Source organism: Trachemys scripta, chromosome 1 (genome assembly GCF_013100865.1).
Source record: "Trachemys scripta elegans isolate TJP31775 chromosome 1, CAS_Tse_1.0, whole genome shotgun sequence".
Classification (NCBI taxonomy): domain Eukaryota; kingdom Metazoa; phylum Chordata; order Testudines; family Emydidae; genus Trachemys; species Trachemys scripta.
Genome location: NC_048298.1, coordinates 92,409,669 through 92,434,603, shown reverse-complemented (window position 1 = coordinate 92,434,603; position 24,935 = coordinate 92,409,669). Strand labels below are relative to the sequence as shown.

Sequence of the window (24,935 nt, the reverse complement as noted above, 5' to 3'; positions counted from 1 at the left end):
ACAATTGAAATTAGATCAAAGGATCAACACAGGAGACTAGCTTTGGATCAGGCCCAATGACTGAACTATCTCTGAGTGAAGGGTAATGCCCTAAAATACCCCCTTCTGCTCCCTGAGCCTAATCTACCAATGCCCAACAATCTTTGGCTAAAGGCAAATCCCCTTTCTGTCCCCTGAACTCATTGTCTAGGCAGCAGACTATCTGTGACCAAGAGCTAACCCCCTCACGCCCTCTTCCTGATCCCTGAACTGTGATCAAGAACTCACTGCCATCCAACCAGTAGCGGTGGTTGATATCCCAGTTCCCCTACCAAATGGCAATGAAAAACGTGCTATTTTGACACTACATTGATTTTTATTTTATTGACAAAAAGGCAGGTTTTTTTGTTACTCGTTTTAGCAGCAAGAATGATTAAGAAGCTTATGAAGAAATACCTAGGAACCGCGATGGGATTACTGGCCATCTAAGCTAGCATCCAGCCTGGCAGTGCTTACTCTTTATGGTGCGTCTTGAGAGCTTCCAATAGCACATTAAATACACTGGGTGGCCTTGTCCTCACTCAGCTGGGAAGCAGTTATCCCTTCTTTATCCCCAGTCTCTGAGATGGTGGGATGACAGGCATCCTGAGACATGTGCAGTGGCTTGGAGAAAGTGATACAGGAAAGGACTGGCTCCCTGCAACCTTCTCAATGCTAACCAGGCCAGGTTCCATCCTATTGCAGTATCAGCAGCACTTTCATGGACAAAATCAAACCCATTGGACACCCACTTATCTGACAAGCAAAGCGTTCAATTTAATAGCTCAGGAGAATTAAACTGGGGGAATAATTTTGGTGCTGGAACAGGAGTACCAGGACAAAGGGGGAAACTCAACGTTAGTGTGGAAATGGGGAACAGTGAACTAAATGTGGGTGAATCTTGGAAGGTTTACAGAAGTGTCCTAAAGGTTTGGATATGTTCCTCAAAAGTTTGGATGCTTATCCAAATTTCTTTGGTTTGGAAATCTCGTGTGAGAGAGCTCAGGTCCTTTTAGCATGAGGTTGGTATTTCCCATGTCTAGACAGGTCTGGAAGGATGTCAAGAAAAAGATATAATAGATACAAAGGATGGTCAGAGGGATGGATGGACAGATACCATGGAACCAACATCAACAGTCTTCCCCCTATCCCCGACCTCCCCGGATTATTTCAGCACTTCTGCCCCAAATCAGTAAATATGGAGGCACTACAAAATGCTATCCAAAAATTTTTTTGAGCCAAATGAATGGACCAAGTTTTGGTTTTAGGCAACGGTGATGATCTGAAGTCATTTATCTGGAGCTGATTTATCTGCCTTTACTGCTAATTGAGCAATGATTCCCCTCAAGCAAAGGAAGGAATGGGGATTACCAATTAAATGATTTCCACTTACTACAGGATGTGGGGTGGACTCTTCTGCAATTATCTTATCACAGTCGAATGACAGGGTTTTGGTCTGTAGGGCAAAGAGGCTTTTGATTTCATGAAAAGATTGCAGCAAGAATGGGAAATGTTGTGCTCTATGTTATTGCTAGCATCTCACTTGCTTCCCCCACACCCTGTAAGATGGGGGAATTTTCCCTAGTATTTTTTTGCTGATAGTAGGGATTGTTTTTTTGATCACATCCCTTGACTCATTTCTGGCTTTGAATTGTCTTTGAAGACCCAAGCCCAAACCCAGATATTGGGTTGGGACCAAACTCATTAGAACATTCACTTCACACAGACTGGAGTGGGAAGGATGCAGGAAATGAACTAAACCCTGGGCCAATCAGTAAGGACCACCCTTAATACTTTCCATCACCTCCATCCTCAGCAACCCCCAGCACTCACTAGCAGTTCACCACCTCCACCTTCTCAAGTATTTCTATTCCCCTGTAGATGCTTGCATGCCCTGTAAATTGGTACTTGAGGGATGGAAAATTTGGCTGCTCAGCCTCAGGGTTTGGTACTATCTTCACGCCGCGTTGCAGAGCAATCCAATTTCTCTTTCTCCATTTGCTCTATGTACTTTAATAGTTGTAATGCCCCTTTCTGACTTTCTCAATTTCATCTCTATCCATTTGTCTACCCATTCGTCTATCTAGTTCTCCTTCCATGGTATCCATCCAGCCACAGTATCTACCAAGCTGTCAGCTTATCCATGGTGTTGTCTGTACCACGGAATCCATCCATGCACACATCTCTCTTCCTGAGCATCCTTTTTCTTAGATTTTCATCCCTTCATACATTCACCCATCCCCAATCCAAAGCTGACCTATTAGGGCCTTTACTTTTCCTTCAGGTTGTAGGTTTGGATCATGCTCGTTCCATGTGCCACCAAAGGTCCCATTCCCTTGCAACAGTGAAAAGTACAAGGGTCTCTCTCTCCATGCTACTCAAAAGATAAGTCCCATTGGGTTTGTTAAAACTAATGTTCAACTTCTTGTTCTCTCAGACAGTTTGTCTGTTTGTCGATCTCTCCCGCCAGAGAAGGCCTTAAGCTCAGAAGGTTCTTGAGGCAGATCTTAGACTGAATGATGATTGTATTGGCTTTGGAGCTCACTCAAAGATAGGTAGGCCCCAGTGTTTGGGACCTGGCTGGAGGAAGCAGTCCTGTGGAGATCATCAGCTTGACCTTGCCTCAGAGGCATGGGCTGGGAAAACGAAGAGCTTGCATCTGCCATAGTAGTAGTGGAACTGATTTGAGGGTCTGCGTCCTCAGCCTCTTCTGTGGTTTGAATGGTATCGCTGTCATGCAGCCCTGGGACATCTGAGAAGACCATGCCAGGCTTCTGTTGGGATTCAGAGAGCTGTAAAACTGTGTCATTTCCATTCACCTTCTTGTCCTGCTCCAATACCAATGCTGGGGAGGAGCTCTCGGGTGACAGAAGAGCCTCAGGAAGTGCCCCAAGCCCATTGGTTGTGCTCTGTATCTCTCCCACAAAAGAACTGTTCTGGAAACCTTGGTTTGCTTCGATGCAATGAAGAAATCCGGAGGAGAAGAGTGGCAGGTCGTCCTCCAGCATGCAGAGATCTGGGGAGGGGAGTGCTCCATAGGAATCACCATCTTCACTGCCACTGCTCTTCCGGGCGAAGGGCTCGTAGGTGAAATACACCTGGCAGGGCTCAATCTCATAGGAGTCAGGGAGGTGGAAAAAGAAGTAGCCTTGGTTGGTGAAGCAGCTGGTCAGTGAGTGCCCGCTGGTTTCTGGCGGGGCACCAGAGGTGAGAAAGGCCTTGGGAAGGAGGAGCTGGGAGTCCTGTTTCTCCTTCTGAATTATCTCTAGCTCTGAGATTTCTGGGGAGATACTGCTCACACTGAAGAGAGACGTGGAAAATGGAGAGGAGAGCCACTTCTAAAGGGGAAGGGGGGGAAACACAGAAGAGATATTGTTATGTTCAAAGTGGCAGCAGTATAACACTCTCACAACAGAGACACGGAGGCCTAGGGTCTCTTCCTTCATGCCCATGATGAATACACTCCAGACATCTCCCATACAGAATATACGCCCTTATCATCGCTCCTCTGGGATCTCCAATGGGGAATAGGTCCCTGGGGATCCCTCACCAGGCTCTGAGCCGTTTTAAAATAAGGAGCCAGCCTCAAGAGCTTTCCCTGCGTGATCTCCATAAGGAAAGGGAGGAAGAAAGAGAAAGGGATCTCGCGATAGAGAAAGAGAGAAGAGTTGAAGGGAGGGAGAGGGAGAACATGAAAAATGGCAGGAGGAGGGGCTAGAGGAAGCGAAGAAGGAGGCAGAGAGGCAGGGTGGGATGGACTCCAAGAGGCTTGAACTCTCCTATACTCCTGTGTGCTCTCTCAGCCCTTCCTGTCAGCAGAGCAGAGGTCTGAGGTTTGGTGGTTTGCACTTTCTCGGTTCTCTAATTAGAGATGGAGCAGAAGTGGCAGCTTAGAAAGGTCAAACATAAAACTAAAGCAAATCCCGCAGCAGCAGCCAGTGCTGGAGGGTCCAGTGATGCACACACTAGATCTGGGAGCTGAACGTCCTTCCCATCCATCTGCAGCATGAGGGAGGCAGCCAGTCCTCTCCTCTCCCAGCTTGTCCTTCTCTGACCCCCTCCCACGAACAGCCCACCTTCCCCTGGTCCCCGTACCTGAACGTCGCCTCTGTGCACAGTGCTCAGCGGGGGAAAGAACTTGTCCGGGTCTGGAATGTAAATCTTCAGCACCTTCTTAAGCCTTCACCAGAGAGAGAGAGAGAGAGAAGTGAACGTGATGTGGAGACCTGTGGTCTTCCAGGGGCCTGACGCTCCGTCCCTGGCACCAGTGTAAATGAAGAGTAACTCCACTAAAGTCACTGGAGTTATGCTGGTGTAAGTAAGGGAGAACCAAGCCCCAGGGCTCTTTATCCCCATCCCCCACCAGTAGCCTGAGAAAATCTCCACATTTGCTGATGGATGTATTGGGGACACAGAAACTGAGAGAGAAAATGGCATTGCAAAAGCTATTTTCCTCAGCCTTTTCCCCAGAGTTGATAATGCTGCCATTCACCAGCATCCTTGCCTGGCTCTCTCTGTTGTCCAGGCCTGTCCACTCCTTTCAGTAGCTGCCAAGCTGGGCGAGACGCCATCTTTGCTCCAAATTGCTGGCATGGTTTCCAAGGCCTGTTGCCATGAGCTGATTGTGCCTCACTTGGTTGCCATCACAGTGATGCAGAGATTGCAGTGCCCTCATGAAATGGCAGCATGAGATGGCAATGCCACAGTCTCCGTGCCCTGTCATCAGGATGCAGCATGGCAGTGTTGTATGGCATTCACACTGCAGCACCACCTCATGATGCCTTATATCATCATGACATAACAAGCTACACTGGTATTGCCAGACCATACCAGAGCCAAGTCATCCGGTCTACTTTTCCTGTCTCTCAAGGTGGCCAATACCAAATCCTTCAGATGCCTAAAGGTCTCCTAATGCACCTTTACTGGGCAATAATCTATGGTGAGGGAAATTCCTCCTGACCCCTGTGCTCTGAAGCAGGAGAATTTGATAGTCCTTGTACATTTATACTAGCTTGCATCACTGCAGATGCTATTTTCCTTCCTGCACATCTAATCCTTTTCTATACAGCATCATCCTGCATCATTGAGTTCCACAGGTTAATTATACATCGAGGGAAGAGGATTAGCTGTGTTTATATGTGTTGTAAATGGAGTGCTCCCTTGCCCTCGCATTATGACACAGGGCAAACAGGAGAGGCCAGTTGGCTTTCTCTATTCCCATAATCATTTTACACACTCCTATAATCTCTCCTCCTCTACAAATAAAATAGTCCCCCTCTGTAATCCATCTTTATATGGAAGCACCTCCCCACTCTGATATTTAGATTGCTTTTCTCTGTGCCTTTTCTATTCTGCTGTGTCCCTTTCTGAAATGAGGTGACTAAATCTGAAGCCACTTTCAATTTCCATGATGTTGTCAGGCTATTCTCTATCTTACTGTACCGGGTGCCCTCGTGCGGCACGTTCAGCATTGATTAAGAACAATATTAGGACAAAAATGATGGGCAGGAAGAGGTTTAAATCAGCATCCCACCAAAATATTGTAGAACTATCCTGACTGCAGGGGCCTGTCCCATGACCTATAATCAGAGGGTGAAATCCAAACCTTATGCAGTGGGCCTGCATGCAGTCCAAGCACTGCTCATGTCCCACTTTAGCCCTGTTTTGAGAGATTAAGAGGTGCATAGGCCTTGTTCTGGTTCCTCTACACAAAGGTGAATTTCAGCTAGAGGGTCAGATTTCTAAAGATATTTAGGCACCTATCTCCTGTTGATTTCAATGTGAATTCCTTTAAAAATCTGGCCCAAAGAGAGAGTGTCCTGTGGCTATTTTGAGCTTGGTGATGTTATGACATCACGCTGTGTCACAGTATCTCAACATCATAGTGCAAACACTGAATTCCCTCAACGTCAGGCCGTCCCTTGGGACAATACCAGTAGCAACCCAGAGAGGCGGAATGACTCGGCTCCAGATCAGACTAAGGGACTCTGGCCTCATCTGAGAGAAAGAAAATGAGGACAGAAAGACACACTGGGCCTGGGACAGGACTGGAGAGGACCATTCATGTCCCTTTTACCTTTTCAATGGCTGTGAGGTGATGATCAAGACAATGATGACAACGAAGACGATGGTGCAGATGGTCCCCACAAGGGCTGGCATCGTAAGCTGGAGGTCCCCCAGGGGAAGTACTGCAAGAGGAGAGAGTTACTAGAAAGTGACAGCCAGAACAGAGGAAGTGGGAACCCCAGTCACTCCAGTTGGGTTTTATTTCACTTCTGAACAAAGAGGTTTGAGATCCCAGTCAGATAAGTGGGTGACTGGCCACACAAGTCTGCCAGCCAGCATGCCTTTGTGATCAGGAACAGATCTGAACCCCCCACTCCCCAGCCTTGCCAATGCACCTCACAGCTCACCTACAGCCTCTCTCTGCTATTCCTGTCCTGACTGCAATGACCATGCACTTCATCCCTGACCTGCCGCCCCCCTGCTATTCCCTCTCCTACACAGCTCTGCAAATGCACCCTAGCTCCATCCTGCCCCACTCCTGTTACTCTTCATCTTGTGTCCCCTCTGCCAGTGCACCTCGTTTTGGACCTGCTGAGCCCCTTGGAAGAGGGGGAAGGATGCAGAGGAGAGAAGAGGGAGAGGAAAGAGAGGCACAGTGGGACACCTTCGGAGAAGCTTCTCCCTCATGTCCTTGAGATGTTACTAAGATCCCTTTGTTTCCTCCACCTCAGGTAACTTTGGCCCCAGTTGCCACAACAACTGGTTGTAGCTGAATCCTTTTCACTGACATCATATGCTATCAAAGTTTGATTGCCACAGCAACACACTGCCCCTTCTAAACATAGCTGCTCTGTTTATATCACTACCTGCCTCAGTGTGGGGGGACCCACGAGCTGCCTACTTCCTGTGAAGAAACTAAAATTAAAAGGAGCTGAGGACTCACCAGACACCCCTGCTGGAGATGGTATTTGCCAAGGCTGCAGGCTGCACAGGCTTCTGACTGGCCTGGACAGCTAGCCCTGTTCTGCACTGCCTACGGGAGAGTCCTGGGGTAACATTTTGCAGAAGCTGTTTAGACAGCTAACTCCCATTAATTTCAATAGGCATTAGGCACCTAAGGACATTTAAACATCTGGCCCCACGGCACTTTGGAGCCTAGGTCCCGTTGATTTTCGGTGAGCCTTAAGCCCGAAGGGCCCAAGTCACTTTTGAAAATGGGACGTAAGCTCCTAAATTACAGGGGCCCTCTGGAAAGTGTTTCCCAGGCCTCTTGTTCCCCTGGTCAGGGAGTTGCTCTGCTGCACTTAGGGAGGGGGCCTCCACTGGAGTCTGTGACTGGAATCCTGGCCCAACTCCCATTGATTTCAATGGGGCCAGGCTTTCACTTTGGGGCTCTTGTCCTTTGGACCAGCAGGCCCTGCTCACCTGACCTAGGTCTAGGATTACAGGAAAGGCTCCTCTCAAGCTATTTCCAGTCTTTCTATTGTACTTTGATTTGTGCATCCCTCCACTCCCTACTTTTCCTGCTCCCACATAACTCCAACCCTTGTTCTTCCCTTTCTCCTGAACCTCTCCCCGAGGGCCATATTTAGGGACAGGCAACCCAGGGGACCACCTGGGGTGCCGGGTTTGGGGTGCTGTTTTTGTTGTTAGCGACAAAAGAGAAAATAGAATGTTTGAAGTAAAATGTTTCAGGTATTCCGGATGGGGATTCATTTTTGACTAACCCCCTAGAATGTTCTGGACCTTCGTAAAATCTCATGCAACATTCCAGACTTTCTGAGAACTACATTTTCCTTGAACATCCTAGAATGTTGTCAGCCATGCCCTCGTGGATATATAAGGGGCAGGGCGTTGCCAGTCAGTCAGTGAGATATAAGAAAGAAGGGAAGTGATGTGAGAGCCCAACTGCGATATTGTGAACCTTGTTTTATTGTGTAATTGTGAAAGTCTACTTCTGTTTTAAGAATTGAAGAGAGTAAGTAGCAACTAATAATGGACATATTTAATGAAACACCAGAGATATCTATCGAACGCCTATCTATAGGAGTTATAATATAAAAGAATATACTGTTACTTCTTTTGAACTAAAGGACTAGAATTAACATTCTAAGGCTGTCATCTACTGTAATACTATTTAATACTGCCCCACGCAGTGTTGGTGCACAGTTCAATTTCTTGATGTTAGTACACTTCAGTTATTCTTAAAATTAAAAAGTTTCTATAAGCTCAGAGGAAATGAATTTTTTAATTTGCGTATATATGGCATGAATAAATACAGATTTATAGATCCTAGCGTGCAAATTAATCGTCTTATATGCCAGCGATAAATCATGCAGGCAAATCGTGCATCAAAGTTGTGATATGCCCTACACATTCAATACAAAATAAGGTATTCAAAGGTTTAACAAAGGGGCAGGGGGTGCACCGAAGACACCCCTCGCCTGAGGCACCATTTGAACTAGGGCTGGCCCTGCTCTCTCCTCACCTATCTCCAAGCCCTGGCCTACCCACTCCTCTGAGTCTCATTACCTGAATATCCAAGATTCACATCACTACGATCTGTCCTCCATGTGAGCGTCTTGCTCCAGTTGCTCCACAAACCATAATGCCTTGGCTTCACGCGAACTTCAGCCTCATACTCTGAGTCAGGCGAAAGGTTCTCAATCCTCACCCATTCCTGGTCCTGCTTGATAGGGAGGAGCATGGCAGTCTGGGATGGAATAAAAGTTACAGAGTGATTACTATGTTCTCCCACACACAGTCCACACCATCACACCTCTCGGCTGTCCAATTAGAGCAGAGTTGGCTCTGGGACTCTCACAGCCAGCATATCGGTTATCCAATGCTGTACCAGGAGGGCACCCCTTGCCCACATCATAGCCCCTCTGCTCCACAGTGGGAGGAGGCCCGTTCTACCTTTTTCATCTCCACTGTCTTCTCTGTCCCATACTGGGAGGACACCATTCTGATGCCTCTCATCCCAGCACTGGGCAGACTAGAACTTCCCTTTGCTTCCCTGCTATCACCATATGCTGGCAGTGGATGATGCAGATAAAACTGAAGTAGGAGTCACTGCCCCCTTTGGCCTCTCCTCTGAGGCGATGGCATTGCAGCCATCTGGGGAAGGGTCTCGAGCACAAGCGGGAATAGCAGGCTCTTTGCAATAAGGCGGCTCTGCCTCCTCCACTAGTTACAGGCCTGAGGCCCATCAGCAGGAGAAGCTAGTCTGGGATCCTGCACTCACCTCCTGGGGCTTTGAGCGATCTCTGCACCACACTTCAAACTCTCGTTTATTTTTTAAGTAGTGAGAGGAAATAGGAATTCTCCAAGTTAAGTTGCAGCTGGAGTCACTGGTGTTTACCACTTGGAGGTTGTCAGGTGGCCTCAGCTGTACTGGGAAGAGAAGAGTGAGAGAGGCGCTGGGATACACACCCTGGGAAACAGAAGCAAAGGCTACAATAGCGGTTTGTGCTCTCTCTCTGTTATGTAGCTTCACTGGCAGACACCCCTCTCCGGGGATGTGCTCTGGGCCATTCCACTGGGTGTGCGCATCTGTGAACCCGCCCCAATCATTTGTCCCGAACAATTCATTTTGTGAATATTGCCTCTTTTCCTGTTCCCCAGGGCGCTCTGCTTCTGCCCCCATTGAAATCAATGGCAAAATTCCCAATGACATTAGTGGAGCAGGATCAGAGTCAAGCAATCTGTAGTCTTCCTAGGATTTTTTTCCCCATTAAGTACAGAGGGCCAGTTGCTCAGCTGGGGTAAATGGGCACTGCCCCTCTGCAGTCAGTAGCACTGCATAGATTTACACCAGCAAAGGATCTAGCTCAACTGTTGCCACCAAAGGACACACCTTAACAGCCAAAGCTCTTCTCCCTAGATCAATGCACCCAGGCAGGGGGCAGAGGGTAGTTGGTACCAAGCAGTATGTCAGAGCCAATGCTCAGGGAAGCTGCAGTGCCATGCTGGAAGCAACAGGAGGAGGCATGACGAATCTGTGGCACGGCGTGACCGAGTGAGCATACAGTTGCAGTGGAGCAGGGAGACGAGGCAAGCCTGAGATCAGGCATGGGGTAAATAGGATGCCCGGGGAGGACAAGGTGGCACAGGGGACAGATCTAACCACAGATTGAAGCCTTGGGGGATCAAACACTGATTAACACTCACTGTTGTCCCACAGTCCGAATTTCTGCTGTTGAATCACAGTTGTCCCGTTTTCCCCAGCTTGGCAGGACACAGTCAGGCGAAGTGAGTCTACAACCGTGAAGACCTGACACTGCAGGGAAATTTGCTATTAGCATTACTAGTCCCCCCGCTATGTATCGTTCACATTTCTAAGGCCCCTATCGTCACAGGCTATGTTAATGCACGACCATCACTCCTCCCACCCTAAGAATCTCGTGATTTTCACATCTTAATAAGCAGGGCAGTGTTAGATTAGCCCCATTGAGAAACCCGAGGGACAGAGATTAGATGAGTTAAATATTCAAGAAGTGTTATCTCTTTTTCCACAAGGGGTGGAGCGTAAAGCAGATTGAAGCTGGCTAGGAGTAGCAGGGGCTGCTCCTTAAGTACCATCCGTCTTGCAGGACGCGATAATCAGGTTGCGTCACAGCGTCTCTGCCTTTATGCCACGACAACGCAGCCTCAGAGAGCATTACCCTGTGAGTACACATGGTCAGCGCCTGAGGAGGTTGTGTTGGCATGCCTGACATAACTCTGTGGGCACTGTAACTGTCCGGTGACCTCAGGCTGCAGGGCTCTGGACTGATCCATGGAAACAGGCACTGGGGCCTGCGTAGTTCTTGATGGGCTGTGCCTGGTGATGCAAGGAAGGGAGCTAAATACACTGTAGTATTAGAGTGTCACCTCCTGGGGTTTGTAACAGATTGGCTGGGATGGTGACTGGATACTGACCTCTGTCAGGGGCCAGAGTATTAACCCCTTGGAACTCTGCCCCAAGTCAGGGGTCTGGAACCAGGAAATAAAGTTTTATCTCGTAGCAGCACTTGTGTGTGTCACACTGTTATTACAGTGATAACCCATATACCAATCACCCCTAGCCCCTTTTATTAGCCAGCACATTTCAGTTGGGTTACCTACATCAATGTCTTTATCGAAGGCTAGTTCACATCTCCTGGGTGCCATACTAGGAAATTCACAACTCCTTGTTAGATTCCTGTCAGAGAGAAGACCAGAATACTGCTGAGCTGGAGGGGCTTGTATGCATGTAATTATTTATTTAGATTTGAAATCATCACAGACACTCATCCAAGGCATTAGGCACCCAGACATCCTTGCTACTACAATACAACGAAATCCCAGCAGCATTAAACTAATGGTAACGGGAGCTCAGCCAGCCACCTACAGAGACCCTTCACTGATGTGGGGAGCACACCCTCAGCCCCTCTCCAAAACCCATCTCAAACAGATGTCTTTGACAGTGTGCCCAGAAAATCATCAGATTCCAAATATTATGGACCAGGCAGGGGGGCAAGTTGCAGAGTCCTGGTGCTCTCACAGGCAAAACCCTGCCAGCCACCCACCCACTCTGTTTTATTCCCAGCACCGCTGTGGCAGCTGCTGCCAGAAGAACTGCCTCCTGCATCCCTCCCCAGTGCTGCTGGGAGCACTGAGAAGGTGAACCACATTGTCCCTCCTACACACCCCGCAAGGTACTACTGCAAGAGGAGGGGAGGAGATGGAGTCAAACTGCTGCTCTACTCAGTGGGAGTCCTCTAGCCACTGCCACCTGCCTCTCTCCCCACCAGTGCTGGCCTGCCCAGTCCCACACCCAGCTCAGAGTTCAAAGACCTAGTACTGGGCAGGCGTCTGGAGCCCATTTGCTCTGACCCACCGTCTCCATGCAAGGGAAACCTGCTCTGCTTTCTACCCCACACATCAGCCATGGCGAACCCACTACTACGGTGGACACACCCACGCTGTCTTAGGGAAGCCACCAGCAGTCAGTGGAGACCCACCAACCACAAGAACCAAAGCAGACCTATTCCTCAAATGAGCACCCACCTAACCACCAAAGGGGGGCTGGCTCCTCACCTGACCAACAATCCCATAGCTATAGACCACCGAGCCCCTGCCAGCCACCAAGGGCAGTGCAAAACAGGTAATGGAGGTGATAGGGAAGGGTAAGCATGGTGAAGTGAGAACGGTGGAAGGGTTAGTGGTTATTATTGTGGGGGGAGAATATTTTACCCAGGTAATGCCACATGTTGCTGCCTGAGGTAGAACATCTATGAGGGAGCCTATCCCTTCACTAGAAGAGTCTAGTGGCCCATTAAAACTATACCCCTCTCTCGGCAGACCGGCAAGACCCCAGTCCAGTTATTAGTGTCCCTCACTCTATGGCAGGGGTCAGCAACCATTCAGAAGTGGTGTGCCGAGTCTTCATTTATTCACTCTAATTTGAGGTTTCGCATGCCAGTATTACATTTTAATGTTTTTGGAAGGTCTCTCTCTATGTCTATAATATATAACTAAACTATTGTTGTATGTAAAGTAAATAAGGTTTTTAAAATGTTTAAGAAGCTTCATTTAAAATGAAATTAAAATGCAGAGCCCCCCGGACCAGTGGCCAGGACCCGGGCAGTGTGAGTGCCATTGAAAATCAGCTCGCGTGCCGCCTTTGGCACGCGTGCCATAGGTTGCCTACCCCTGCTCTATGGCCTGGGAACAGGACATCCCACAAAGAGTTGAGCTCTTTGGAAAATGAATCAATTACAGAAACAGAAAGGAGAAGAAGAACTCAAGCTGGATTTCCACAGAAAAGGGGGGTGACACTTGAGTAGCTGGCCTAGGTCTTAGTTAGCCTAGGGGTGGGAGAAGGGAAGAGGCCCCAGAGCCAGCTCCTCAGCATGTGTCAATCCGTGCAGCTCCATTGCAATCAATCACGCTACTCCAGCTGAGGATCTGGCCCTACATTTATTACATCCAAGGAAACTGTTCTTTTTGTGCAGAATCAAAGGTAGCCATGATGACAATTAGAGCCTGACATTCACTGGCTTTGCTAAATAATTTCAGCCACGTACCTCTCATCAGTGTCATGAAAAACGTCAAGTCGGCACGGTGCTTCTGTGCAATTCCTGTCTGGAGCCCAGGTGCAAAAGAGAGTCGCCCGCGAGTCATAAACACAAGTTAGATTTGAGGGTCCTGTGAATGAAGAAAAGATGCCATTACATCAATCCTGTCATGACAAAGCCATTAAGCATTAATGATCATTTCATCCAGTTCCATGCAGTGCCCAATTCATAGGCTGGCTAGTGCCCTGAAGAAACATCCAAGGAACATCTCCAAACAAGAATGGAAGAAATCTATGGTCCTTCTCACTTCTTCAATGCCCCAAAATGAAGAACTCCCAATAGGAACTTGTATATTGTGTCACTCTTGCGCTGCTTTGCTTTAGTGCTTCCTGCCCTGTTGCAAGACATGGACAAACCTTCAAATTGCAATGATCTTCCCATATCACATAAGGATAAATAGTGTCCCCACCTGCACACCTCCCTAATTCTCCTGCTGGGACATAGGGGGATGCTTTCTTACCCTGAGTGATTCTTGATGCCAGTGAAACATCTAGAAGGATGGACAGCCAGAGGCAAAGCAGAAGGGGAGGAGAAGGCTTCATCCCTGCCGTACACAGGAGGGGCCCACACTGGAAGAGAGAAGAAGACACCCCCCTCAGCACAGGTGAGGATGACAAAGTTCCACACTTCTCTGTGGAGGTGGTCCCTGCAGTAATCTTCTCCCTTGGTGCTATTACCAGGAGTCTGAGGCACTTCCAAGGTCTGCCCCCAACTGAAGCTCTACATACACCACAAGCTGCCCACGCCTGATGCCCAGATGAAATCCCACTCAACAGATTGCAACCATCTCCATAATCTGACCTGTCTCCTTTCTTGTGTGCTTTGCTCAGCAGTGAAACACTTTGCAATGCTAGCATTTAAATTGAAAACAAAGTCAATGCCTTCTTGAAATGAATATGAGAGCACACCACTCAGAGCTGTTGTTTCAGGGAGGCTGCTGACTCAGGCAGACAGTACTGTTGGAGTCACACCCAGTTTACATTATGAAGGGGTTTCTTTTCAACCCTAAGTGCTAGCGACTTCAGAGAGTGCTTGTAATTAATTAGCTGTGGGGTCACGGGCCTTGTGGGTGTTGGGGGGGTGTTAGTGGAAGGGCTAGGGATTAGTGGACAGAGTCTGAAGAACCTGACTGGGACAGGGAAAATTAGGATCATAGAAAGGATTTCATGTTCGGTAGGTTTCAGCATACTCATACACCCCAGTCTCCATGTTTGGACAGTCCTGAGCTACACCCCACACAGGGCTCCAAGGATGGGCCCCACCCAGCCCTGCCTTGGAAGGAGAATTCGCTCTCCATATCACTATAGTCCCAGGCTTCACCCACACTCATGTAGCTCCTCCAATGGCACCTTGTTTTGCCCAAGCTGGTGGTGGGGAAATAGCCCTCTGTGTGCTTGAAAGAGAAGCCCTGGGTTTGTTGTATAAAACGAGACAGGGTCTTGAGCAAACCCTGGACCTTGTGGGAGGGGGCAGGACCTGCGATGGCTTGCCAGAGGGCTGCCATGGGGCACGGTCAGATTCCAGTTCTGATAAAAGTTTTCAGTTCAGAGAAAGAGAGCAAACAAACAACAACCGTCCTGTTCTTGGGAGATGTGGGGCACGATGAGAGAAGGAGGGATGTGGAAACAGAGAGAGAGAGACGGAGATAAATAAACGATTAGACCTTGCCAACAGCTAGAAAAATGTGTCAGATTGAAACTCCTTCCAAGAAGCTTCTCAGTTCAGCCACCCCCGTGTGGGAGCTGCTTAGCATCGCCCCATTACCTTCCTATGCGATGGCCTCCTTAGCTGTGCAGTCGTGCCAGAGATGGCCCTCAGGGACTGGACCAGTCCGTCCAATGGAACTCAGGCGCCGGCCTTCAAATGGCGAGAGGTGGGGTGAGACAAGGGTGGCTTCCAGTTCAGCACATGGCGCTGCTAGTGGGAATAGACAGGGGCTAGAGCCGGGCAGTTCTGCAAGCACAAAGGGCTTGCCAGCGATCTGTCGTTTCTTCACCTTGAGCACAGGAAGCTGCATCTAACTTGCCCTGTCAAAGCGAGACTAAGCGCCGGAGTCCCGAAATGGCTAGTGAGGCCGAGAATAAAAAGCCCCAAACCACGTCCACTTCCTGACGGTAAAGGTGATGAGAGGGGGCGGGAAGGAATCAGGTATGAGGCTGCAGCACTAGGCTGAATTGGAGACTGGTCTGTGCACAGTGCTGCACAAAGATATATCTCTGGGTGTGTGCCCCCTGCACACAAACACGCCCACAGTGACACGTGGACATGCTGATATCAGTTTAAGACTAGTTACACTGGGTTAGCTTGCCCCCGCACATACCCAGTACCAAACCCGATATAAGCCAGGTGTAAATTGATTTAAAAGCAACCACACACATGCACGTTGCACCAGCTTCACTAAATCAGTTTGAAATCATGCCTGTAGTTCAGCCAGTGCAACTTTGTGTGTCTAGAGGGCCTGAGACACAACCCTCCCCACACACACACACACACACACAGTTACACCACATGCAAACACACCCTTCCCGCATACAGAACTCGTCTGCCCACACGCCACTCACACAAACAAACAGACCTCTTGCCCCACAGAAATAACGATCGCTGGCTCTGTGCGTCTACATTGACTGCACCTGAGGGTCTCAGTTAATTAATCCCCACAACACTACTGTGGGGCAGGGATAAGGCCCATTTTATAAATGGCCCGGAGAGGTTATGAAGTGACTTGCTCACTCAGCAGGTAAGTAGTAGTGCCGGGAATAGAACCCCAGGAGCCCTGGCACCTTCTCCTCTGTAGTGACCAGAGCAGAATGCTCCTTTCACACTGCAGCCCTCACAGAGATGACTCCCTAAGATGCGCTCAGGCACAGTTTCACAACACCCAGATATTGCCTCCACCCCCTCACTACATACCCAGATAGACACAAACGCCCCCGATTCTCAAACGCCCCACACTTCACAACAAGCACCGGTGCACGTACATCCCCTGACGCCCACTCCTCCCCCCCGCCCCCCATACACACAAATAGCATTCTCTGAAGTACAGCAGATCACATTTCCTGTCTGGTTAGGGCTGCACAAACACGGCCCGTGGTGTTGGAGCAGAGTTTCAGCACGCCCGCAGTGATCACTGAGCTGAACACTCCCTGCGTCCAGGCCTCAGCACCTCTGTTAGCACAGGTCCAGCAGAAGGTTTTGCTGAGCAGAGGGGTCTGGGAGATGAACCCTAAGTCACAGAGAGCTCCAGGATGGGCAATTTCAGGGAACAGAATGTAGGGGGATTGTCCCGCTGAGATGGCCAACCTGGACAAGTGGGTTCAGGGATGGGGAGAGGGTTAGCTCTTTGTCACGGACAGACCAGCACAGAAGGTGGGCGTGAGAGAGATTAGACCTCAAATACAGAGAATCCAGGAGTAAGACAGTGGTTTGAGGGAGCAGGAAGGGTTATTTTTACAGAGATTGCAATTGAGGGCTGGGTGGGGTATAACTCCCCACATGAATCCTGAGAGGGTAAATTAAGCCCAGCAAGAACAGGAGGGACCTGTATAAAACCAGGTAGCTAGCAACAGAAGGGGCTGCTGGGAAAGGCTGCAGTCACTCTTCAGGAGAAGGGAGGAGTGTTTGGAGGCTGCAAAGCCGTGTAACATGTAGTTGCTCCTTAGGAGCAGGGAGTGGTGAAACTGGCAGACCCAGTGAAGGAAGGGAGAGCCAGAAGGTTAGGAAAGGGCTCAGAGAAAGGCAGTAAGGTCTAAGAGGGAACAGATCTTAGCTGCTGGCTAGAGGCTCCCTGAGCTGGAACCCAGAGTAGAGGATGGGCCCGGTTTCCCCAACCAGACACTGAGGGAGTGGTACCTTGAGGCAGTGAGAGAGAAGACTGCCTGAGACGGCTAGGGAGAAGTGACTTTGATACCCCGGAAGGGGAAAACACATATAGTGACTTGGCCGGAGGGCTAAGTTAAGTAGCAGCAGCTTGTGGAGCGAAAGAGGGGCCGCAAACCCAAAGAGAAAGGCAGAGGATGGCATGCAACCGTGGGAAGGGGCATCGACCTCGCGAGCTACTCCCCAGAGTGACCAGAAGGAGGCGCCATCCTAGCGGGGCATGGAACACCCTGTCACAGGGGCTCAAAGGCACCATTTCACACACAGCATTACAGTCCAGACACCAAGGCAGCATCAAGCTCATGCTCAAAACACTGCAGTGGAGAACACAACACACCAGTCTCCAATAGAGACAACCTGCTGTGAATAGGGTGACCAGATATCCTGATTTTATAGGGACAGTCCAGATTTTTGGGTCTTTTTTTTATATAGGCTCCTATTACTCCCCATCCCCGTCCCAATTTTTTACATTTGCTGTCTGGTCACCCTAGCTGTGAATGTCATGGGCCGCAGCACCCTGCTCCATATAATCTGACAGCGCAAAGGAGCCATAACAGGGCATAAACTCAGTAATCCTGAGACAGGCAACTCTCTGCATGGCATAGGCAGACAATGAATCCAGCCAGCTACACTCTAGTGGAGAGGGTGTAGCCAAGGAGGAGGTGTGTGGGCTAAGTGCTACCGTGCTCCAGCAATCCCTAGTTGGTGTAATGGCCACTTGGCGACTGTAACCAGCCAGCGTAAATTAGACTAGCCTACTCTAGGGGCTGAAGTCCCCTGGAAATTGAGGAAGGACAAAGCTAGGGTGGAGATCCCTTCATCATAATCAAATGCTTTAAATGTTTATGGTCCGGATGCCAAAACTCTTTCCCCACTTGGAGGGCTTCTGTTTGCACCAGTCGTAGTGAAATGGCCAGCATACTAGTGTTGCCCTGGTGAGGGTTACCAGCCCTTCAGGATTGCCCGGGAGTCTCCAGGAATTACAGATTAATCTTTCATTAAAGATCACGTCATGTGATGAAACTTCCAGGAATACGTCCAACCAAAAATGGCAACCCTAGCCCTGGAGTAAAGCACTGTTCCCTCGACACAACTTATCCTGCCTACATTAGTGATTTTATAACAGTGTCATTTACATCGGTGCAAAAATCTGTACTGCGGACAAGCCCCATGCAGCAGCCTACTCTGTAATGAGTTCCATGGGTTTCAAGGGGACTGCCTGCAGACTAAGGTACTACTCAATGGGAATAAAGGTAATGGAGCCAGGTCCTGTGTGTTTGGACAGCACCACCGCTTTTGCAGTAGCAAAACCTATCGCTAAACTTGCAATGCAGCATTTATTATAGTCCTCCCCTCCCCCAGTTCCCTTTTGGGCTGCACCTGCTCTCAGCCCAAATATCAGTAGCTTTGGAAAGTTGGAGCTCACGGCAATTTAAGCGAGTTGGCAGAAAAAAACCTTTTTCCTCTTTCCAAACAATGCATACGATGTTGGCTGAGCAGAGATGAGGTCAAAATAGCAGCAGGGTAAGACATCCAACTTCACGTGCAGTTAGCCGTCCGTGAGAAGCACCTGCTGGGATGTCTGAAAAAAATACATAGAAACTCCCTCGGGTGCATGCATAGTACAAGAATTGAATAGTTCCATTGCCTGCAAGTAGCTGCACTTGATTCACACCAGCTGAGGATCAGGCCCATTACCTTTGGTTGCTAGTTACATCATTTCCTATGAACTTGTGCTAGTGAAGCTATGGGATGTTTTTTTTGTGAAGCTGAGCAACACTCCCATCCTCATAGAGCCCCAGTGAAGATGTTCTCCTTTTGGTTTCTTTTCTGTCTTTAAAACAGAGAATCAGACACGGGAATGAAATACAAAAGCCTTTGTTAATGCAACATCAAGGCTTCATATTTGAACCTAGACATGCAAAAAGTTGACGTTCAGATTGGATGTATCAATGGGGACGCATTAGCCTTTCCCTACTTAAGGGTGAAGCATAGTTGTCCATTAAAAGCCTGATCTTGATCCCCCCTTCTCCAACGTGACTGAAACAAACCAACCCCCCGGAAATTTACACGTGCACGATCACATGTCAGTGTAGAATTTCTTTGGAATGACTGAGGCAATTCAGAGAAGTCATTTGCTTGGTGTGAGAGTGCAGAAAATCGCGTGCAAATCATTTGTGTGGAATTATTCTCTTCTGGGTGGTTGTCGGCTTATCATATCATAAAAAATGGTTTGACCTAGAAACTCTACATTTGTTTTCTTCTGTTGCCCTTGCAGAGGACTGGAGCCCCGGGCTATTTTTGGAGACTTTGAGTATGGTTTATTAACAATATCCTCTACAGTGAGGTTCGTATGGCAGGCATACCATTGGTGCATGACCATCACCGTGTATTCTGGAGGAGAAGCTGGAAGTGTGGAGTGAGGGACTCCTGGGCCTTCCTCCCAGCCAAAAGCATTAGTGAGGTCTCTCGACACCCCTCAGGTTAGTTTTGGTACCTTCCAAAGAATGGGGTTTTTTTAAGTGTAACCTTTACTTTGAATTTCCTGCCTTTCAGACATTTACATTTCTTAAAACTACACCCTTCTGTCAAGCATATTTTCCCTTAAATTGTGGTTCTACTCTGAAAAGTGTCTCTGTTAAAATGGGGGTAGGAGAAGCTCTGCTTGTCATCTCAGGGAGGCCTATAGCAAATGTGCTCTCTTTACTGTAAAAAGATGCTTTGGTTTGTTTCCTAATGGCCAGTCTTGCAAACTCAGCTGTGGCTCTGAGAGTCAAGTTGATGTCTTTCCTTCTCGTGCATCAGTCCCAGTAAGAAAGTTTCCACAGGCCAATTCTGCCCTCCGCTACACCTCTGCAATGCCACAGGGGCTGCTTGGTCCAGTAATAAGACATGAAACCAGATTCTAGTCCTGGTCGTGGCACTGCCTCCCTCTGTGACCTTGCCCAAGAAACCTATGGCCAGGCTTGGTGCCTGAAGAACTTTCCTGAAAAGCTGTTGCTAAAGCGGCGTACGTACCTATGAGATGACCATCAGGTTTATGCAGCATTAACCTCTTGACCTTGGCCTCAATTACCCTAATGGAAAACGGCAATAATGATCCATACCCACCTCTGTGAAGGACTGAGACCTGCAGATGAAGGACCAGATCCTGCGTCACGCTCAGCCCCCTTGTGTTGCTGCAGCTTGAGCATTATTATTATTATTGATTTACAAACTGTTCTAACCAAGCCCCTGAGGATTCCCTGCGGTGGGAGACGGCATGACTAGAGTGTCGCCTGGAACTTCCCACCTATACCTTCACTAAAGGGTCCCACCTTGCAGCAGCAGCAGTATCAAAAAAATGGGTCCTGTGCAAGGATCAGCTCTTCATGAGATGGCCACAGCAGCTCCATGCAGCTGACTTGCACCGCAGCCACCTAATCAGTGAGCATTCAGCCAGCTGGGTTGGCGTGAAGTCAGTTAGTTACCTTTATTACCCTGAAGGGAGATTAGGATGACCTTGTTGCCTGGGTGAGTTTAGAAGTATCAGGTGTGACTTGCTGTACCTCAAAGTTGCACCCTGTAACCCCCATATTCATCATTGGTATATGGCTGTGATATTTCATACACAGAATGACATGTAAGATACCATAGGAAAGGCCACAATCTGCTGAAACTCATTTTTCTGTCAAAACATGGATATCATTAGTATGTATGAAGTTATGAGATTTTGCTATATGGTTATTATTGAAATATGTTGTGAGTTTGGGAGTCACCCACTGCTACTTCTCCAGTGACAACAAAGGAGGTGACCAACATCTGGCAGGCGTTAAATGACCATTGACCAATGGGGGAATTGTAAACAAGAAATCAACAATTCAATAAGAGACAAGTTGCGCAAACACCACACAATAGGGATTTCTCAACTCTGTGACTCAGCAAGGCTCAGCAGGACATTCCCAGGCCAGTATCTTTCCAGGGACATGGACTAAGAGTATAAAATAAGGGACAGCGGCATCATGAGACCACCTTTTTCCTCCCCCTCCTATGCTGAAGGCAACAAGAACACTGGGAAGACAAAGACTTGAACTGAGGATACTGGTCCCAGACTGAGAAGGAAATTCCGGCTGTGCGTTAAGAACTGTAACCTAGGGTATGTGTACACTACGAAATTAGGTCGAATTTATAGAAGCCGGTTTTATAGAAATTGGTTTTATACAGTCGATTGTGTGTGTCCCCACATAAAATGCTCTAAGTGCATTAAGTTGGCGGACCGCGTCCACAGTACCGAGGCTAGCGTCGATTTCCAGAGCGTTGCACTGTGGGTAGCTATCCCACAGTTCCTGCAGTCTCCGCCGCCCATTGGAATTCTGGGTTGAGATCCCAATGCCTGATGATGCAAAAACAGTGTTGCGGGGGGTTCTGGGTACATGTCGTCAAGCCCCTCCCCCTCCTTCAGAGCAATGGCAGACAATTGATTCATGCCTTTTTACCTGGGTTACCTGTGCAGACAACATACTACGGCAAGCATGGAGCCCGCTCAGCTCAGCTCAGCTCACCATCACCATATGTCATCTGGGTGCCGGCAGATGTGGTACTGCATTGCTACACAGCAGCAGCTAATTGCCTTTTGGCAGTAGGTGGTGCAGTATGACTGGTAGCCGTCATCGGTGATCTGGGTGCTGGCAGATGTGGGACTGCATTGCTATACAGCAGCAATCCTTGCCTTTTGGCAGCAGCTGCTGTATTACGACTGGTATCCATCATCGTCGTACTCCTCAGTGAGTTTGGTCAGAGGCACCTGGGCAGACATGTTTTGTCTCCTGGAGACTCAGTCCTGCTGGCAGTCCTATTGCACCGTCTTGACGATGATGACTAGCAGTTGTAATACAGCATTTTCTGCCAAGCACCCAGAAGATGCCGATGGCTATCAGTCCTGCTGCACTGTCTGCTGCCAGCTTAAGATGTAAAAAATAGATGGACTAGATTTGTTCTGTATTGATTTGCTTCCCCCTCCCTCCGTGAAATCAATGGCCTGCTAAACCCAGGGTTTTGAGTTCAATCTTGGGGGGGGCATTCTGTGTGACAGTTGTTTGTGTTTCTCCCTGATGCACAGCCACCTTGGTTGATTTTATTTTAATTCCCTGTAAGCCATGTTGTCACTCGCCCCTCCCTCTCTCCCTCCGTCAGACAATAGTTTCACGCCTTTTTTCAGCCCAGACGCCATAACACTGGGATCATGGAGCCCGCTCAGATCACCGCGGCAATTATGAGCATTATGAACACCACGTGGATTGTCCTGGAGTATATGCAGAGCCAGGACATGCCAAAGCAAAACCAGGTGAGGAGGCGATTGCAGCGCGGCGACGAGAGTGATGAGGAAATTGACATGGACATAGACCTCTCACAAAGTACAGGCCCCAGCAATGTGCAAATCATGGTGTTACTGGGGCAGGTTCATGGCGTGGAATGCCGATTAGGGGCCCAGGAAACAAGCACAGACTAGTGGGACTGCATCGTGTTGCAGGTGTGGGACGATTCCCAGTGGCTGCGAAACTTTCGCATGGGTAAGGGCACTTTCATGGATCTTTGTGACTTGCTTTCCCCTGCCCTGAAGCGCCAGAATACCAGGATGAGAGCAGCCCTCACAGTTGAGAAGCGAGTGGCGATAGCCCTGTGGAAGCTTGCAACGCCAGACAGCTACCAGTCAGTTGGGAATCAATTTGGAGTGGGCAAATCTACTGTGGGGGCTGCTGTGATCCAAGTAGCCAACGCAATCAAAGACCTGCTGATATTAAGGGTAGTGACTCTGGGAAACGTGCAAGTCATAGTGGATGGCTTTGCTGCAATGGGATTCCCAAACTGTGGTGGGGCGATAGACGGAACCCATATTCCTATCTTGGCACCGGAGCACCAAGCCACCGAGTACATAAACCGCAAGGGGTACTTTTCAATGCTGCTGCAAGCCCTGGTGGATCCCAAGGGACGTTTCACTAACATCAACGTGGGATAGGTACATGATGCTCACATCTTCAGGAAGTCTGGTCTGTTTCAAAAGCTGGAGGAAGGGACTTTCTTCCCGGACCAGAAAATAACCATTGGGGATGTTGAAATGCCTATAGTTATCCTTGGGGACCCAGCCTACCCCTTAATGCCATGGCTCATGAAGCCGTACACAGGCAGCCTAGACAGTAGTCAGGACCTGTTCAACTATAGGCTAAACAAGTGCCGAATGGTGGTGGAATGTGCATTTGGACATTTAAAAGCTCGCTGGCGCAGTTTACTGACTCGGATAGACCTCAGTTAAACCAATATTCCAATTGTTATTGCTTCTTGCTGTGCGCTCCACAATATCTGTGAGAGTAAGGGGGAGACATTTATGGCGGGGTGGGAGGTTGAGGCAAATCGCCTGGCCGCTGATTACGCGCAGCCAGACACCAGGGCGGTTAGAAGAGTACAGCAGGGCGCAGTGTGCATCAGAGAAGCTTTGAAAATGAGTTTTGTGACTGGTCAGGCTATGGTGTGAAACTTCTGTTTGTTTCTCCTTGATGAACCCTCCGCGCCTCCCCCTCCCCCGGTTCACTCTATTTCCCTGTAAACTAACCACCCTCCCCTCTCCCCTTCAAGCACCGCTTGCAGAGGCAATAAAGTCATCGTTACTTCACATTCATGCATTCTTTATTAATTCATCACACAACTAGGGGGATAACTGCCAAGGTAGCCCGGGGGGGGGGGGAGAGGAGGGAAGGAAAAGGACACACTGCAGTTTAAAACTTTAAAACATTAACACTTATTGAAGGCCAGCCTTCTGATGCCCGGGCAATCATCTGGGGTGGAGTGACTGGGTGGCCGGAGGCCCCCCCAGTGCGTTCTTGGGCATCTGGGTGAGGAGGCTATGGAACTTGGGGAGGAGGGCTGTTGGTTACACAGGGGCTGTAGCGGCGGTCTCTGCTCCTGCTGCCTTTCCTACAGCTCAACCATACGCTGGAGCGTATCAGTTTGATGTTCCAGCAGCTGGACCATTGACTCTTGCCTTCTGTCAGCAAGCTGACGCCACCTATCCTCTTCAGCCCGCCACTTGCTCTCTTCAGCCCGCGATTCGGCCCGCCACCTCTTCTCTCATTCATATTGTGCTTTTTTGCACTCTGACATTGACTGCCTCCACGCATTCTGCTGTGCTCTGTCAGCGTGGGAGGATATCTGGAGCTCCGAGAACATATCATCCCGAGTCCGCCGTTTTCTCCTTCTAATCTTCACTAGCCTCTGTGAAGGACAAACATTTGCAGCTGGTGGAGGAGAAGGGAGAGGTGGTTAAAAAAGACACATTTTAGAGAACAATGGGTACACTCTTTCATGTTAAATTTTGTTGTTCACATTACACAGCACATGTACTTTCGTTACAAGGTCACATTTTTCCTCTTATATTGAGGGCCTGCCGGTTTGGTGTGAGAGATCACTCACGCAGTGCCAGGCAACAGATTTCGGCTTGCAGGCAGCCATGATAAGCCACAGTCTTTTGGCTTTTTTAACCTTCTTAACATGTGGGAATGGTTTCAAACAGTAGCACCCTCATTTCCCATACCAAGCATCCATTGGGTTGGCCATTTAAAATGGGTTTGCAATGTAAAAGGAGGGGCTGCGGTTTCCGGGTTAACATGCAGCACAAACCCAACTACCCCCCACCCCAATTCTCTGGGATGATCACTTCACCCCTCCCCCCTACCGCGTGGCTAACAGCAGGGAACATTTCTGTTCAGCTGAGCAGGAACGGGCACCTCTGAATGTCCCCTTAATAAAATCACCCCATTTCAACCAGGTGACCGTGAATGATATCACTCTCCTGAGGATAACAAAGGGAGATAAGGAATGGATGTTGTCTGCATGCCAGCAAACACCGGGACCATACACTGCCATGCTTTGTTATGCAATGATTCCAGACTACGTGCTACT

The 24,935-nt window shown here is 48.9% G+C and overlaps 1 protein-coding gene across 1 annotated transcript; it reads right to left on the bottom strand.

Moving 5' to 3' along the window:
- Nucleotides 1-379: 379 nt before the first annotated feature.
- On the bottom strand, nucleotides 380-15,342 carry IL2RB (interleukin 2 receptor subunit beta). The gene is made up of 10 exons (XM_034777254.1): nucleotides 14,892-15,342; nucleotides 13,588-13,696; nucleotides 13,077-13,197; nucleotides 11,134-11,209; nucleotides 10,198-10,306; nucleotides 9,272-9,420; nucleotides 8,557-8,737; nucleotides 6,095-6,206; nucleotides 4,114-4,198; nucleotides 380-3,356 (listed from the first exon to the last, which is right to left on the bottom strand). The coding sequence occupies exons 2-10, from the start codon at nucleotides 13,667-13,669 to the stop codon at nucleotides 2,526-2,528; spliced, it is 1,746 nt and encodes a 581-aa protein (XP_034633145.1). The 5' UTR covers nucleotides 13,670-13,696; nucleotides 14,892-15,342; the 3' UTR covers nucleotides 380-2,525.
- Nucleotides 15,343-24,935: the final 9,593 nt, after the last annotated feature.